Source organism: Sinocyclocheilus grahami, unplaced genomic scaffold (assembly GCF_001515645.1).
Source record: "Sinocyclocheilus grahami isolate Dianchi unplaced genomic scaffold, SAMN03320097.WGS_v1.1 scaffold432.1, whole genome shotgun sequence".
Taxonomy (NCBI): Eukaryota; Metazoa; Chordata; class Actinopteri; order Cypriniformes; family Cyprinidae; genus Sinocyclocheilus; species Sinocyclocheilus grahami.
In genome coordinates, this window is record NW_015505611.1 from 676710 (window position 1) to 693659 (window position 16950).

At 36.6% G+C, this 16950-nt stretch overlaps 1 protein-coding gene across 1 annotated transcript; it reads left to right on the top strand.

The window, feature by feature from the left end:
• The first annotated feature begins 3086 nt into the window (after nucleotides 1-3086).
• Nucleotides 3087-14267, top strand: LOC107551757 (transmembrane protein 170A-like). The gene is made up of 2 exons (XM_016233481.1): nucleotides 3087-3399; nucleotides 13444-14267. Exons 1-2 carry the CDS (start codon nucleotides 3243-3245, stop codon nucleotides 13572-13574), a joined length of 288 nt encoding a protein of 95 aa, XP_016088967.1. The 5' UTR covers nucleotides 3087-3242; the 3' UTR covers nucleotides 13575-14267.
• The last annotated feature ends 2683 nt before the right edge of the window (nucleotides 14268-16950 follow it).

Consider the following 16950-nt stretch of genomic DNA (forward strand, 5'->3'; position numbering starts at 1 on the left):
GGGGCTGGGATTTCTTCACAAAAGGTGCAGTGTCAGGTGTTTGCCTTCAGACTATTTCATCCAGTCCTTTGGTGTGGTGTCCTCACGTGACCTGCTGTACTGCCATTATTTGATATTGCTTCTACAATGGAGCGTTTACAATGAGAAAGCAGAAGCTGAGAGGTTTGGGTTTGTAAGGTAATACAACAAGCGTAGGCTTAAATGTCAGGCTGATAAATAGTGGAAAAATTATCCGGGTGTGTGTTTGAGGAACAGAAGCTGATCTGCTTATGTCACTGTCCCATTGAAAATCCCATTAGTTCATGCTCAGTCCAGTAAACCTGTTCTGGGAACCTGCTTCATTGTCCTAAAAAAGGGTGGCTCTTTTGACTTTTATGTTCAATATTACAGATGAATTAATAGACATTTAATCTGAGGTTGCATTATTCTGATAGTTGGCACATTTTGGCTTGAAACATTTCAGTGCTTTGGCTCATGTAATATTATGTATGTGAACATATTTAAGCTTATGATCTCTTCCACAAAGTGCAGGAGCTTAGGAAAGCTTCTTCAGTATCTTTAGGAAATGCTTAGACATTAATATTACTTCTTAATGTATATATATATATATATATAAAATTGTATCTATTAGCCAGAAACATTACAGTTGATTAAAGCTTTATGAAGGTGTTTGTTCAAATATAAAATGACTATTTCATTATTTGTATTTTATCATATGACCTACGATGCTTCAAGTCTAGTAAACGTACTCAGATATTACACAGACCTGTTGGACACTGGAAAACTACTGGGTCAATCAGTACAATGCAAGTTCACAGCACCATCTGCTGGATACAGTGAAAAAGAACAACTTATTTTACTACATGGAATTTTCCACAAGCAATTTTCATTGTGTCAGAAAAGACACATGGAATATCACAATAAAGTAGGATGGTTGTTTATTTATTTTGCCTTTCAGCATACCTCATTAAATTCAAGGCTGAAGGAACCACATGGGAGAGGTGTGTTTGTGATATGCAAATCTCATTGTTGTTTGTTATGGTAATGTGTACCCCTAACCTGACCAAGACCAAATTACTGTCTGTGTCATTAAAGATAAATTATGAATACGTTATGCAAGTAATGAATGGTATTACTTTGGTATTACTTCATTATCCACATCTTATTTAGCTGCAAAGCACTTTTTGTTCTTTATTTGCACAAAACTGAGTGACTGATACTCGTTACTCTGTGATGCCTGAATTAATTTCTGTCGCTTTTAAGTTTGTGTACATGCAGTCCCACAGTTTTCTTGGAGCTGAATGATTCCCTCTGCCTTTGGAAAAACACACCCTTTGGCCCTTTAGAGGGGCTGGGATTTCTTCACAAAAGGTGCAGTGTCAGGTGTTTGCCTTCAGACTATTTCATCCAGTCCTTTGGTGTGGTGTCCTCACGTGACCTGCTGTACTGCCATTATTTGATATTGCTTCTACAATGGAGCGTTTACAATGAGAAAGCAGAAGCTGAGAGGTTTGGGTTTGTAAGGTAATACAACAAGCGTAGGCTTAAATGTCAGGCTGATAAATAGTGGAAAAATTATCCGGGTGTGTGTTTGAGGAACAGAAGCTGATCTGCTTATGTCACTGTCCCATTGAAAATCCCATTAGTTCATGCTCAGTCCAGTAAACCTGTTCTGGGAACCTGCTTCATTGTCCTAAAAAAGGGTGGCTCTTTTGACTTTTATGTTCAATATTACAGATGAATTAATAGACATTTAATCTGAGGTTGCATTATTCTGATAGTTGGCACATTTTGTCTTGAAACATTTCAGTGCTTTGGCTCATGTAATATTATGTATGTGAACATATTTAAGCTTATGATCTCTTCCACAAAGTGCAGGAGCTTAGGAAAGCTTCTTCAGTATCTTTAGGAAATGCTTAGACATTAATATTACTTCTTAATGTCTACGCTTCTTAGACGACATTTAAATTTAAACCCTGTCAGATCCCTGTCCTAAAATGGATCTGTTTTATTTCACAGGAATTTTCCAGAACAGCAACACCTTATCTCATTCAGCAGGGCAACAGTGAGAGGAGATGCGTCTAGCAGAAAATATTCTAGTGCAGTTTCAACAGTGACTGTAAAAAATCCACTTAATTATGATAATCAATTTAAATAACATTCTGTGGTTAAATTATATGTGGTATGTGTTATTTAGATAATCATCATCATCATCATCATCATTTAATATTAAATATTTAATTGATATTTAAATATACAAATTCATATGATTTTATATAGAATCTGAATGAATTTAAACCAAGCATAATCTAAACATATTTATTATCTATAATATTAATAACAATAAAAGTTTATTGTTTTATTATGAATATTATTTAATTATTTAATATTGCATACATTACTACAATTAATTATTATTTAGTATGAAATATTTAATTGCTATTTAAATATACAAATTCAAAGTTTATATATATTCTGGTTAAATTTAAACTATGCTTAATTAAAACATTATTATCAATAATATTAGTAACTGTAAATGATAGTTTTATTTGTAATATTATGAAATTATTTATCATTTCATAAATGACCACAATTAATAATAATAATAAATATTTAATTGATATTTAAATATACAAATGCATTTTTTTGTATAGAATCTGGTTTAACTTAAACTGTGCACAAAGTATTATTAATAATATTAATAACAATATATTTATTGATATGATTAATTTCACATAATTAAAAATATTGTTATCCTCAGTAGTAGTATTTATTTAATATTAAAATATGTAACTGACATTGAAATATACATTTATACATTATAATATACATTATACATTGACATTCAAATATATATTTATATTTTTATAGTATCTGGTTTAACAACCAATAGCATGCATAAATTGAATTTAGAATTGTACTCTCTCTCTCTCATTCTAAATTCAATACAGTATAAATTCAATGTATGATATTCATTCATAAACTACTGTATTTGGTCGTAATGTGAATGTGACGTTCACGTCCCTTTAAGAGCGCTGCGCCTTTAAGAGCCATGCAGAAGCGCTAGCGTGTGTGTGTATGCGAGTGAGAGTGAGAGTGAGAGAGAGTGTGTATGCGAGTGTGTGTGTATGTGCATGTGTGTGTCAGCCGTACCCATCATGGCCCCTGAGCAGCAGCTGATCAGACGGACCGCAGCTCCGCCATCCTCCTCCAGCGAGCAGCGGCACCGGTGAAGAGGCTCCATGTGTCCCCCATCCTCGGTCAGATTTCTGAGCAAGAGGGCCGCGCTCCAGCCGCCCAGCGCGAACATGAATAAGGATTATTCCATTAATCTATCGGTGCAGCAAGTGCTCAGCCTGTGGGTCCAGGGCACGGTACCGACTCTACAGCACTTCACAGGTACGTTCACACGAGGAGAAAGACCCGGTGAAACAGGTTCTTGTGTCTCATCCAGCCGCGCGCACACGCCTCTCCACACCGGCAGACGCACGAGCAACCCATCTGAACAAGGTCACACTTCACATCACACTAACTGTGTGCTTACATGCCTGATTAATAATGCAGAGTGTTTAGTATTGCATGCATTACTTAATACTTATTATATTATATATTGAGTGCCAGTTCCTTACATGATAGCAATACCATGGTACTTCGATCTACTAACATCATAGTATTGTAAAATATATAGTATTACCATGGGATAAATATGATATTACTTTGAAACATGTTCATAAAACATGGCAACATGCCAAATTACTTTTTGTAAGGGTGGCGGTTTTTGTAAATAACATACATGATTAATATAGTAATAATTCGGTATTAAGGTATAGTATTGCATGCATTACTTAATATCTGTTATGTTATATTTTAAGTGTGTATTGCCAGCGAACTACATATCTTACGTGGCACCATGGTACTTTGATATATACCCTATTATAGTAATGAATGATTATTATATTCATCGATTGCATCACAGGAATGTAAAATACATAGCAATACCATGGTAAATGTGGACAAAACAGGATTTTACCTTGGAACATATTCATAAAACATGGTAGTACTATGGTACTGCAATAAGGACGTTTTGTAAGGGTGGCAGTTTTTGTAAATAACATTAGTATAGTATAATTTAGAATCAAGATATGCATATCGTGTAGCATTTTCATATAGTACTCCAAAGGTTAAGTATATTTCAATGAATACTATAGTATTGATGTTGTAGTTGAGTCCAAACCAACAATAGTTTCTCATGCACCTGACTGTGAACGGTCGGTTTTTGTGTGCTTTGAAGGAAAAGCTGTGCTTGTCTAGACCGTAGTGCACTAATGCCTGCGGCCAGTCTGATGTGAACCTTTGAAAAGCATCGTACCACTCATTAATCTTTAGTTAATCTTGAGTCATTGCATCGTTTCTGGCGGCTCTCTGCTTGTGTAGTGGAGTAATCGTTAGTAATTTCCGTCACCATATGGGTCTCCACATGATACCATGCTCGTGGGCTTTTTTTGTGCAGCATTATAGTATTTTGCCTTGTAGATTGTGTGCTTGCTCTGATCTTTCCACAATACTGGTGACATACAGTCATATTTGAGTTAGAGCAGGTTGTGTTAGTCAACACCAATACTGTGTAAAAACATCTATTCAGTGTCAAGGTTGTAACCTGCTATGGAAAACCTGCCCCATATCGCCCAAAGTAGAGTTCATTTCCTTTTTAAACGTCTAGATAATGTAGCTACACCCATAATTTTATGAACAACTACAGCAATAATATTTTCTTTTCTTTTAATGTTACAATCAATGGTGCATATGTGAAATGGATGTTATTAAATAATTTATTGATTTGTATTTATCGGATACTTCTCTCTCTCTCTCTCTCTCTCTCTCTCTCTATATATATATATATATATAACATAATATAACACACACACACACACACACACACATATATCTATATATATATATATATTTATATATATATATAAAACATCTCTCTGTATGACAGTATAACGTATATATATGCCTATATATATATAATCTGTCTCTCCTTTTTTACACACACATTGTAAAAAAATGAATTTCTGTCAAAAAATCGATTGAACATAAAACAAAAAGATTATTGAATTGTTTTAAGTACTACATCTTTTTGTTATACTAATAATTATTATACACATGCATACAATTCAATATAAGCAATATTATGTTTAGTATGACATTTGATGTAATTTTGTATAGTATAGTATAGTATTTACAAATATTTTGGTATTGTGTTGGGTCACAAGATTTAAAATCTGGGTGGGTCAAAACCAGTTTAGAACCACTGAATTACTGGCTAAATGTGATATAATATAAAAGCCAGACCACAAGTAAGTGGATGTTGGAAGTCAGCATGAAGCATTTAAGAAGTGTAGGCTGGTTTTACGGTGCGTGAGGCACATGACATGCCCTTTCACTTCCGAGATTTGGCCAGATTATAATTTCTGCAATCTCGTGGACATCTGGCATGACGCAACACATGATGCAACTTGTGCGAGAACTGCGGGAGAGGTAGCATGTGAGGATTGATGAAGAAATTCACCCCTCCCCACCAAACCCCTCTGTCATCATTACGCACCCTCATGTCATTCCAAAGCAATATGCTATTTTTTGTGTGTGTGTCATCAAAAAATACATTTTGAAGAAGTCCTTTGTAACTCTTCTCTAAATAAAGCCAGTTCAGAGTGACCACGACAGTCAAGCTCCAAAAAAGTACCATACATCTATTTGTGCAACTGCATACGGGGTTGGAAAGACATAATAATAGACATATTAATTTTTGGCTGAAGAACATGATAGGATGAGGTTGCACATCAGCTGTGGCTTCAGAATAGACCATCAGTCAGAACGTCCACCTCAAAAGCCCCCGCCGCTGACAGAGACAGCTGTGTTCAGATGGCTCTGATGCAGTAGACATCTCTCTTTGTGATGATGAGAAAGAACAGCACAGGTGCAGAAGCACAGAGACTCAAAGAGAATGCATGAGATTATGACAAACTCCCACTCGGGAGGAAAGTTAATGGCGTTTCCTGTTTTGGTCAGTGCAACAAGCCTATTTAGTCATTTCATTTCCTTCTGCTGTTTAGCGAGGAGACAGACTTCTGCCTACTTAGCAGTTGTTTGTGCCTTTGGGTGAACAGTGCATTCTTAGTAACTTTGGCTTGTCTGGGTCATAAGTGGGAGATTAATTTGACTTCTGCGAGTTCAACATTACAAACTGGTCGACAATTAATGAAACCAAAACATCATTATAAGGCAGCGAATAAGATGTTGTTATATTAGAACTAAATAAATACTGTAAGCGCTACCACTCAAAAGTTTGAAATTACAAACCAAGGTTACATTTATTTGATACAGTAAAAACAGAAATATTATTACCATTTAAAATAACTGTTTTCTGTTTTAATATATGTTAAAATGTAATTTATTTTACTTAATTTTCAGCATCATTTCTCCTGTCTTCAGTGTCACATGATCCTTCAGAAATCATTCTAATATGCTGATTCACTGCTCAAAAACATTCCTTTATTATCAGTTTTGAGAACATATTTTTCATATTTTTTGTGGAGACCATGATACTTTTTTTCTCAGGATTATAGAAAGTTCTGAAGAACAGTATTTATATGAAAAAGAAATATTTTGTAAAATTGTAAATGTTTTAACTGTCACATTTGATCAATTGAATGCAATCTTGATGAATAAAAGTATTTATTTCATGGTAGTGTATATTACAAGAATATATATTTCTGATGTAAATTTGAGTTGTGCTTTCCTGTGAAAGCCTTGCTGTTACAAGGGGTTGTGGGTGTTTAAATGGGTTCTTTGTCAAGTTCTTCTCTAGTGTAAATCTGTGGCTTTTTTGGTGTTTTATCATTTGCCAGACACTGCTAATAATAATATAGCATGTCTCTATAATCAGTGGCTGAGTTTCCTGTGCAGAAGTACATTAGAAACTTTAAACTGTCATGAAAACAACGTTTTAACTACAGTATATTATTGGTAAAGATCCGTAATCTTGCTGCTTCTCATTTGGTGATCATTATCTCAATTAGCATCTCGTTTTTTAAATGTGGTCCTGTTTATCGTGGTTAGACAGTGTTAGACAGTGCTTGATGATGGTAGGCTTGTTTATTTGTTCGTTTGCTTAATTGGAATAAGAGGTTTGGCTGTTTGTATGTGCTGTACATCATTATATGCTGATGCTGGATAACATGTTTCTCACTGTGACCGTTGACAGCCTTGACAAAAGTTTTTTTGTCACCTCGGAAACTGCTTTGAAACTGCACGACCAGCGCCCAGGGTGTTTAAACAGGCCTTTCAAATGCTGAAAGCTTTACATTAAACTGTGAAAAACTTGAATCCTGGAAGTTGATTCTACACTAATCAGATCTAATATAATTGTTTTTAAAATTTGTAGAATTTTGTAGCGAATGAGAATCCAAAAAATGATTACAAACTGACTTAAAACCATTTTTTAGCTGCTGAAAATATTAGTATTCTAATAATTTTGCCCACCACTGTGAAAAAGTGTTGGCCCCCTTCCCGATTTCTTATTTTTTTGCATAAAGAACTGTGATAAATGGAACCATGAATTCTGCTGTTTACCAAAAAATCCTGAAGGAGAATGTCCGGCCATCTGTTCGTGACCTCAAACTGAAGCGAACCTGGGTTCTGCAGCAGGACAATGATCCAAAACACACCAGCAAGTCCACCTCTGAATGGCTGAAGAAAAACTAAATGAAGACTTTGGACGGGCCTAGTCAAAGTCCTGACCTGAATCCTATTGAGATGCTGTGGCATGACCTTAAAAAGGCGGTTCATGCTCGAAAACCCTCCAATGTGGCTGAATTACAACAATTCTGCATAGATGAGTGGACCAAAATTCCTCCACAGCGCTGTAACAGACTCATTGCAAGTTATCGCAAATGCTTGATTGCAGTTGTTGCTGCTAAGGGTGGCCCAACCAGTTATTAGGTTTAGGGGGCAAACACTTCTTCACACAGGGCCATGTAGTTTTGGATTTTGTTTTTCCTTAATAATAAAAACCTTCATTTAAAAACTGCATGTTGTGTTCACTTGTGTTATCTTTTACTAATATTTAAATTTGTTTGATGATCTGAAACATTAAAGTGTGACAAACATGCAAAAAAATAAGAAATCAGGAAGGGGGCCAACACTTTTTCACACCACTGTATATATACTGTATATAGAACAAAAATAAATTTTATCAAAATTAAAAGAAAATAGTAGAAACCTTGCTGAAGTGATTGTTTTGCACAAGTAGTACCTTAAACATTATGCAAAACATATTACTTTAGCTGTACTATATTATGCAATAGCTGCGACTGTGTTATTACTAGCATTTGTATCAGTATTGGGTGCATTTTTCCGCAGACTGTCATTTATAAGATTTTTAAACAAAGCAATTGCTCCATCAATGTTTTTTTTTGCTATCATACACTATGGTAGTAGCAAAGGTGTGCCTTTAGCCCCAATATCCTTACCTTATATCCTTTAGTGAGTAAAATGTAAGTCTGTGATTGTTGAAATAATGACTAAGTGTCTCTTTACCTGGTAATATGGGTCAGTAGTACATTGAAAGAATGCTTTCCATCAACGTCATTGTCTGTGTTCCTGGATCTCTGTGCTTTAGTTTTACTCCTCTGTGCTAAAGTCTTTCTCAGTCTCTCTTCCAGTCCATTTGTTCTAAAATGTCTGTCTTCCTGCATCTCAGTGCTGAAGTGTCTGTTGCCCGGTATTTGTGTGTTATCTGTGCTTTTTGTTTGGCTGAGGCAGTAGGCAGTGCCACCTCATTCCTGGCACAGCATGGCTCTGGGGCTTTTGTGTCCGTCTGCCTCAGTTTACTGATAACATAGTTTGATGGACGACTCTCTGTGTTGCTATTGTTGATCTGTTTGTAGTGATGTGTGTGTGTGTGTGTGTGTGTGTGTGTGTGTGTGTGAGTGTGTGTGTGTGTGTGAGTGTGTGTGTGTGTGTGAGTGTGTGTGTGTGTGTGAGTGTGTGTGTGTGTGTGAGTGTGTGTGTGTGTGTGAGTGTGTGTGTGTGTGTGTGTGTGTGTGTGTGTGCGTGCATGTGCGGTTTACAGACTTCCAGCACAAGTCTCTCAGTCTGGATGCTACGTCTCACTTATCATGTGACTGGCAGTTTATAGCTTAATCAATACATTGATTAAGTGTGTCAGTGTTTAGTCTGGATTACTGAGACATATGTGATACATAGGTTACTGAGGTTGCTTTTATTTGAACTATTATTACAATTTTATTAAATTTTACATTTTAATTATATTTCAGAATTTTACTGTTTTGTTTATATTACTGTTTGCAGCCTTGGTGCACTTAAGGGTCTTCTTTCAAAAAAAGAGTCCAAATGTTTCAATGGTTATGTGTGTACTAGATAATGTATATATGCACAGTAATGTGTATATATATATATGATGTAATATACAATAAATATAATATAAATGTGTTGATTTACAAATGTACAGATCCTAAGGATCTAATGACATAACATCTCTTCATGCTTCAGGGTAAACAAGCTATAATCAGCACTGTATAGCGTTGCATGTGCAAATATGCAGTTTGTTATTTGACACGTTCGCTTTGACATGTTAAATTACGGCTGTCAGCAGTATTTCTGCCTGAGCGTGTGGTTTCTCAAGCATTTCTCATTTATGTGGAGCTGCATTTCCCAGAGTTAATGACAACAGCAGTTTGATAATCAGTTTGGTTGTTGAGCTACGATGCTCGTCCATGTCCTGGACTCTTCTGGAAGGCTCCAGAGCCGACTCATTCTTATCAGCGGAACCAAACTGCCCATTTACTCCCCTCAGAGCTGTGTGGACAAGACACTTAAATAATAACAGTCTCCAAGCTCATGGTAGATGGAGAGAGGTATATGGAGTGTGAAAGAGAGAGTAAATTAAAGTAGAATGGACATTTTATGAGAAAGTGAGGTTAGAGACAGTGAGAGAGTGTTTATTGAGCTTCACTGTTTTAAGTACGTGGTGTTCTGCTCTGTTCCGACCCCAGACTCAGAAGTACTTCTTCAAATACAGGCATATTTGGCCATGTTGCCTTTAATACAGTTTTCATTTATTTAATTTAATTTGTTCCAAGAGTGCATATCCATACAGAATTTTTGTAATTTTTAGCCAACATATATCATGTGCACCACATGTGAAATTGTTTAATAGAATAATTATGAGGTGGAAATGACATTTTATACATTTTTGGACTGACTGATTCTTTTGTCTTGCCAAGGCTAATTTAATTTCCAACATTCTGTGTATCCTAAACATACACAATGACATATATTTTCATGCTTTTTGCATAATTGGACTAAATTACAGCTTGACTGAAAATGACACACAATAAAACATTGTTCACAGATGATATTTGCCTTGAATTTTCATTCCTTCATTGCTAATGTTCAAAACATTGGGGTCGGTAAAATGTTTTAATGTTTTTGAAAGCCTCTTATGCTCACCAAGGCTTCATTATTTGATTATAAATACACTAAAACAGTACTATTGTGAAATATTACAATTTAAAATAACTATTTTCTGTTTATATATGTATGTATGTATGTATGTATGTATGTATGTCATATATTTTAATTCCTATGATGACAAAGCTCATCATTCAGTATCACATGATCCTTCAGAAATCACTATTATTATTCAGAATTTCTGGTTATTAATGTTAAAAAACAGTTGTGACGCATATTAGTGGTGACTGTGGTGCAAATGCACAAGTTGTAATTTGTGTTCAATCAAAATAATGACTTTTTGTATTTTGAGTTTAAAAGGCACTTAAAAAGTAATAAATGACAATTAGTTTCTCATGACAGATTAATATGATGTAACAAAAAGGTTGCAGTCTCTTAATTTTAATAAATGAACGTATGAAGTGTACAAGTACTGTAAGTTAGAATTTTAGTCTGTTATGGCTCGTTTCCAACGAGTGGTACGTTTCAGCACCATACGCAATTATGTCCGTTTCCAGAACTGTCAGAAGTTGTGAATGGTACCAAAATAGCGAACCGTACCATACCACTTTTTTGGTACCCTTCTGTTGGGTTACCTAGCACAGCAAAGGGTACCAAAAGGGTGGCGCTAAACTCACTGCAGAACGTTGATTGGTTGACTGGTTGACCAAAATTATTCTCGTAGCTTCGTAAAATTACATTTGAACCACTGATGTCACATGGATGATTTTACTGATGTCCTTGCTACGTTTTTGGACTTGGGAACATTTGAGTTATGTTGCTGTCTATGCAGGGTCAGACAGCTCTCAGATTCCATCAAAAATATCTTAATTTGTGTTCCGAAGATGAACGAAGGTCTTACGGGTTTGGAACGACTTGAGGGTGAGTAATTAATGACAGAATTGTCATTTTTGGGTGAACTATCCCTTTAAACTTATATATACAGTGGGGGAAAAAAGTATTTAGTCAGCCACCAATTGTGCAAGTTCTCCCACTTAAAAAGATGAGAGAGGCCTGTGGTGGCTGACTAAATACTTTTTTGCCCCACTGTATATATATATATTAATTAATTTATTTATTTTGAACTTTACCATAGTACAGCGCTGACTTTGTAGGATACAAAGTTAAGAAGAATGGCGCCTACGCTGATGGCTGCCTCCGTGGCGTGCTCCGCAGTTGTTTTTATGTTTTTGTTAGTTTGTCCTGTCTTTAGTTATATCCCTGCAATCAGTTTCACCAGAGACGAATTGCTGGACATTCGGAAGTATACACCACCCGATATTTCACCGGTTTTTGACTATTGGGATGTTTTGCTGGACATTGTTGTCGGGGGAGCTGTGGCGCTGATTAAGCGCTTCAGGACGCGCAGAAAAGGAGATCAGAGTGGCAAAGAGGAATTATTCTGAAAAACTAAATATTAAATTCTCTTCCAGTGACTCGGCATCAGTGTAGAAAAGTCTAAAAGAAATCACCAACTACAAGACACCATCCCCCAGCTAGTAGTAAAGAGGGAGAGGTGATTGGTTCGCTTCCCAATTGAGCTGAGGGACTTACAGCTAACTTTTTTATTTATTATTTTAATTTCAATTTAATGTTACTGTTTCAGTCAATGATTTCAGAACTATTTTGTCCGAAACCGAAAACTTATTTTTGAATGATTTTTTTTGGGGGGGCTGCCAAAATTTTGGTGCATCTTTATAATGCAATATGTTAAAGATGTTTTAAGGACAATGGGCTGGGTGTCAGTGAACTAGCTGTTAGCTGTTCTCAAGTCAGACACAAATGGAGTTTGACTCCATTTATATATAGCCGTACAATATAGTGCCCATTCCCAGTGGCCTGCTTTATTATTAATATGGATTTTGCAGAGAGAGAGAAAGATAGATCGAGAGAGAGACATTAACTGAGATCCACATCACACACACACACCTGTCACACACAGCGACTTACATATACATCAACCTACACACAGGCTTTTAGACAAACACACAGAATCATGTCACTAAAATATTTAATAACAGTCAGACGTCTGCTTGGAGAACATAAATGACTGAGCCAGGCTAAAGTGCTATCCAGTCTAGAGATCTTTGGCGTAAGTCTTTTATTTTATATTAGTAAGACTCCCAAACAGGACCTTGAGAGCACATTCATCCTTCCACGACTTAAATTAAACTGATCATATTTAATTTTCTTTAATTTTATGTTGATCTCCCCATCCTAGAACATTTATTGAAACAACCATGAGTTTATTAATATGTGACTGCCCACATTTACGTATCAGCTCCTGTTTCCAGTATTCAGCAACTTGCCTGCGTAATCATAAGGGTCAGAGAGAAGGTAAAAAAAAAACTCATGAGAAGCTAAATTATGACCTTTTTTTCTAATCTGGCATCTGCTGCTGTTCTTTGCTACGCTGAATTTTGAATTAGTCTGAGAGTCAATATTTACAAGCATATTACATCATGCTGTCCTATTTGTTTTTAAAGCAGAAATATAGTGGAAAATATTTGGTGTCTTAATTGAACTTTTAAACTCTTAAGGCTGCAAAACTGATGTTGACTTTGCAACAGCCACAGTCACAAAAACATCTATATTTCAGTTTCAGGTGTGATTTCCCAGAGGAAGGTTTTATCTTTTACATATTACTTTTTCGTGGCTCAGTAGACCTGAAGGTCTCTTGGAGGTTATGTGTCATTTAATTATTAACTTTGACTCAGATGTTCCTTTTTAAATCCTCAGAACAAAGAACAAATAAACATGATACAATATCCATGTATCTATCTGCCTATCTGTCTATCTATCTTTAAGCTTAACCATTTCAGACTAGGGTTTCTCAAGCCAACATCAATGTTTATCTGCAGTCTTTGCTATCTAGTCATATGTGAATGTTGATATCCCCTGTCTTAGGTGCAGCAGTGGCAGGTGTGTACCGTGTGGCAGGGAAGGACATGGCTCCTCTTGAAGCTCTGGTGTTTGGGGTGGGCCAGACCACTTTCACCGTCATCATCTCATTCTCACGGATCTTGGCCACTCTTTAAATGGACTGAAAGCATCATTGACTGACACACCCAACAGCCAATCGGCCGGCAGAAGAGCCGGGGTCGAGGTGAGTGGGGTTTAACCACAGAGGTTTGGCCTGCGGTACAAAACGATGAGCTTTAGGAGTCACTAATGGCCAATGGACCACTATATGAAACCCTCTGGAATGGCAGTCTTGGAGATTTGAACATTTCAAGAAGCAAAAACAGCATTATAGGCCAATGACTCAATCAACATGCCAACTGCCTCGGTGGAGGATTGAGATGAATCTTCGGATGTCTGTTTGTCTTTGTTAAACATTTGTTTTGTTTTTGCACATGGATCGCTTCAGCTTTATGGAAACTGGGTGGTTTTGGAGCCGTAGCTGGGCTGTAACGCCAAGATGGATGCATCGAAAACATCCTCCAATAATTTGACTGTCAATATGTCTGTCTGTCCTCAAACATTTTCTAATTCTACTCTGCTGAATGGCCTGAAACATTCCTGTTTGTATTATTATAGATTTTCCCTCTGGTCCAGCAGTATTACCACATCCAGTTTTCTTCTTCCACTTTGCACTTTCTGCATTTTGAAAACTGTCTAAAAGGTGTAAGATCTGTAGAAGGTATGCTGGGATGCAGTATGGACATTAATTCAAAGAAGGTTTAGGTGTAATCTGGTCTCTTTTAACCAATATAAATGTATCCATAATGGAAAAATGCCTTATAATATGGTAACACATAATGGAACATTAATATGAATTGTAACTGTGGTATTTAATCAGATGTCAGTTTTAAAGCAAAGATGACAAGTATTCAAAAAGTCACTATGGCCTACAACGTCTTGTTCTGTGTCAAGATGTGATGTAATCCACCAACTGCGATTATATCATGGAAACATTCAAATCTGATCTTGTCCTTGTACACAGTATTTAACGTCTTCATTTATAATCCATTTTTATCCAGCATTACTGTGGCAATACTCTCCCTGCTCAAATATGGGGACTTAAACCTCAGGCCTTAAAAGACAAGAGAGACAATTTTGTCCTGGACTCGTCCTAACCAGTTTGAGAGGCTGGCGTACGACTATGTGAGTAAATCAAGGGGTGATTTTCTCCTTTGGCATCACAAGTTCAACCTGAAAAATGTATTGTACTTGAAAGCTCTTGTGTGGAAGTGCGCACTGATGCCATAATGAAAACGGTCACTCGTGGGTCTTTGCCAACAGATGTGTGAAATTGCACTGGTAATTATTTGCCTTCTGTAAGTTTCCCTTTTCCTAAAAGGACTTCACCAAAACAGTATGAATTACAGTTCTGTAAGGAACAGGAGCAAGTGTCCTGGTGTTAAAATATTATGTAAATAGTTCATCCAGAAATTTAAATTTGCTGAAACTTAGTGTCAGGCCATCCAAGATGTAGATGAGTTTGTTTCTTCAGATTTAGAGAAGTGTAGCATTACATCATTTGCTCACCAATGGATCTTTGGCAGTGAATGGGTGCTGTCAGAATGAGAGCTGACAAAAACATCACAATAATCCACAAGTAATCCACACAAATCCAGTCCATCGATTAACATCTTATGAAGTAAAAAGCTGTGTGTTTATAAAAAACAAATCCATCATGAAGACATTTTTAATGTCAAATTATTGCTTGTGGTTAAAATATGAGTTCTCTATTCATAATATTGCTTTCTTCATTGAAAAAGTCATCTTGTCTGAATCAGGAGAGAAATGTGTGCAGATCAAGCACTGTTTACAAGCAAAAACAGTCCATAAATATGTGAGTGGATTTTGATGTGAGAGATGACAGGGGGTGGACATTTTCACTGGAGAAAGCGTTATATATTATGGACCCAGAAAACTGCAGTTTAAAGTTAAAACACCTTAATGCTGGATTTGTTTCACACAAACACATAGCTTTTCAATTCATAAGATGTTAATTAAAGGTGACTTATCATGAAAATCTGACTTTTCCAAGATTTAAGTGCTATAATCAGGTCCCAGGTGCATCTACCAACCAAGGAAACGTGAAAAAGATTAACCCAGTAACTTTGTTTTGGTAAACCTTTCTCTGCAAGTGTCTGAAAAAACGAGCGTGTCAGATTTCGCTCCCCTAGTGACGTTGGAAAGGGATCTCATTATAAAATTACCGCCCCTTAATCTGTAAGTTTCTACCCACGGCACCGTAATTTTGATTTCGCAAGCGACAACGGTGTACCAGTTCTAATGCCATGATGAAAGTTTAAGCAAAACATGCCAACTGTTCTGCCTTTGGCTGCACAGACGAGCACAGAACACTGTTTAGAGTCCCAGCCTCAGAGGAGACAAGACAGCAGTGGATTTATTGATTTATTTACTGTATATTGCTGCTGCCACACAGATCTAAAATAAACAGAAAAAGATTAACCCAGTATCTTTGTTTTGGTAAACCTTTCTCTGCAAGTGTCTGAAAAAACGAGCGTGTCAGATTTCGCTCCCCTAGTGACATTGGAAAGGGATCTCATTATAAAATTACCGCCCCTTAATCTGTAAGTTTCTACCCACGGCACCGTCATTTTGATTTCGCAAGCGACAACGGTGTACCAGCTCTAATGCCATGATGAAAGTTTAAGCAAAACATGCCAACTGTTCTGCCTTTGGCTGCACAGACGAGCACAGAACACTGTTTAGAGCCCAAGTCCCAGCCTCAGAGGAGACAAGAGAGCAGTGGATTTATTGATTTATTTATTGTATATTGCTGCTGCCACACAGATCTAAAATAAACATATGATTTATTTCCCAGCTGTTTACCGTCACAGACATAACCGACTGTTTTTGTAACTCATGTGTGTTACGTAAGTGTAATGTAAACTTGTGTGTAATGTAAACTTGTGTGTGAAAGAGAACTTAGTTTAGTACTCACATGCTGTTACAGCCGCTTTCTGTCCGTGTGCTTCGGATGTGTGCACTCAGAAAACCGACGTAAGTGTAACGTAAACTTGTGTGTAATGTAAACTTGTGTGTGAATGAGAACTTAGTTTAGTACTCACATGCTGTTACAGCCGCTTTCTGTCCGTGTGCTTCGGATGTGTGCACTCAGAAAACCGTATATCAGAAGTTTAAACTAATATGGTTTAAAACGCATGATTTCAGCACGATAAACATGATAATCAGAACCAAAGCCAAAATGTTTTAGGAGGTCCGAGCTGTAATAGCGCAGCTCAAAAGCTGGTGAAGGGGGCGGGGAGCAGCAGCTCATTCATGTTTCTGCTCAGTGGAAGCAGAAACAGCATGTTTCTGCTTCCACTGAGCTGAAACTTCACAAACACATTCTGGGGACATCAGAGACTTATATTACATATTGTAAAAAGGGGCATAATATGTCTCCTTTAAAGTTATGTGGAATTACTTGTGAAT

What these genes read in the sequence shown, in the direction of transcription:
- LOC107551757 (XM_016233481.1), top strand. Translation starts at nt 3,243, where the DNA reads ATGTGTCCCCCATCCTCGGTCAGATTTCTGAGCAAGAGGGCCGCGCTC. An exon ending in GACTCTACAGCACTTCACAG is followed by an intron (nt 3,400 to 13,443) that starts GTACGTTCACAC and finishes CCCCTGTCTTAG; the next exon opens with GTGCAGCAGTGGCAGGTGTG.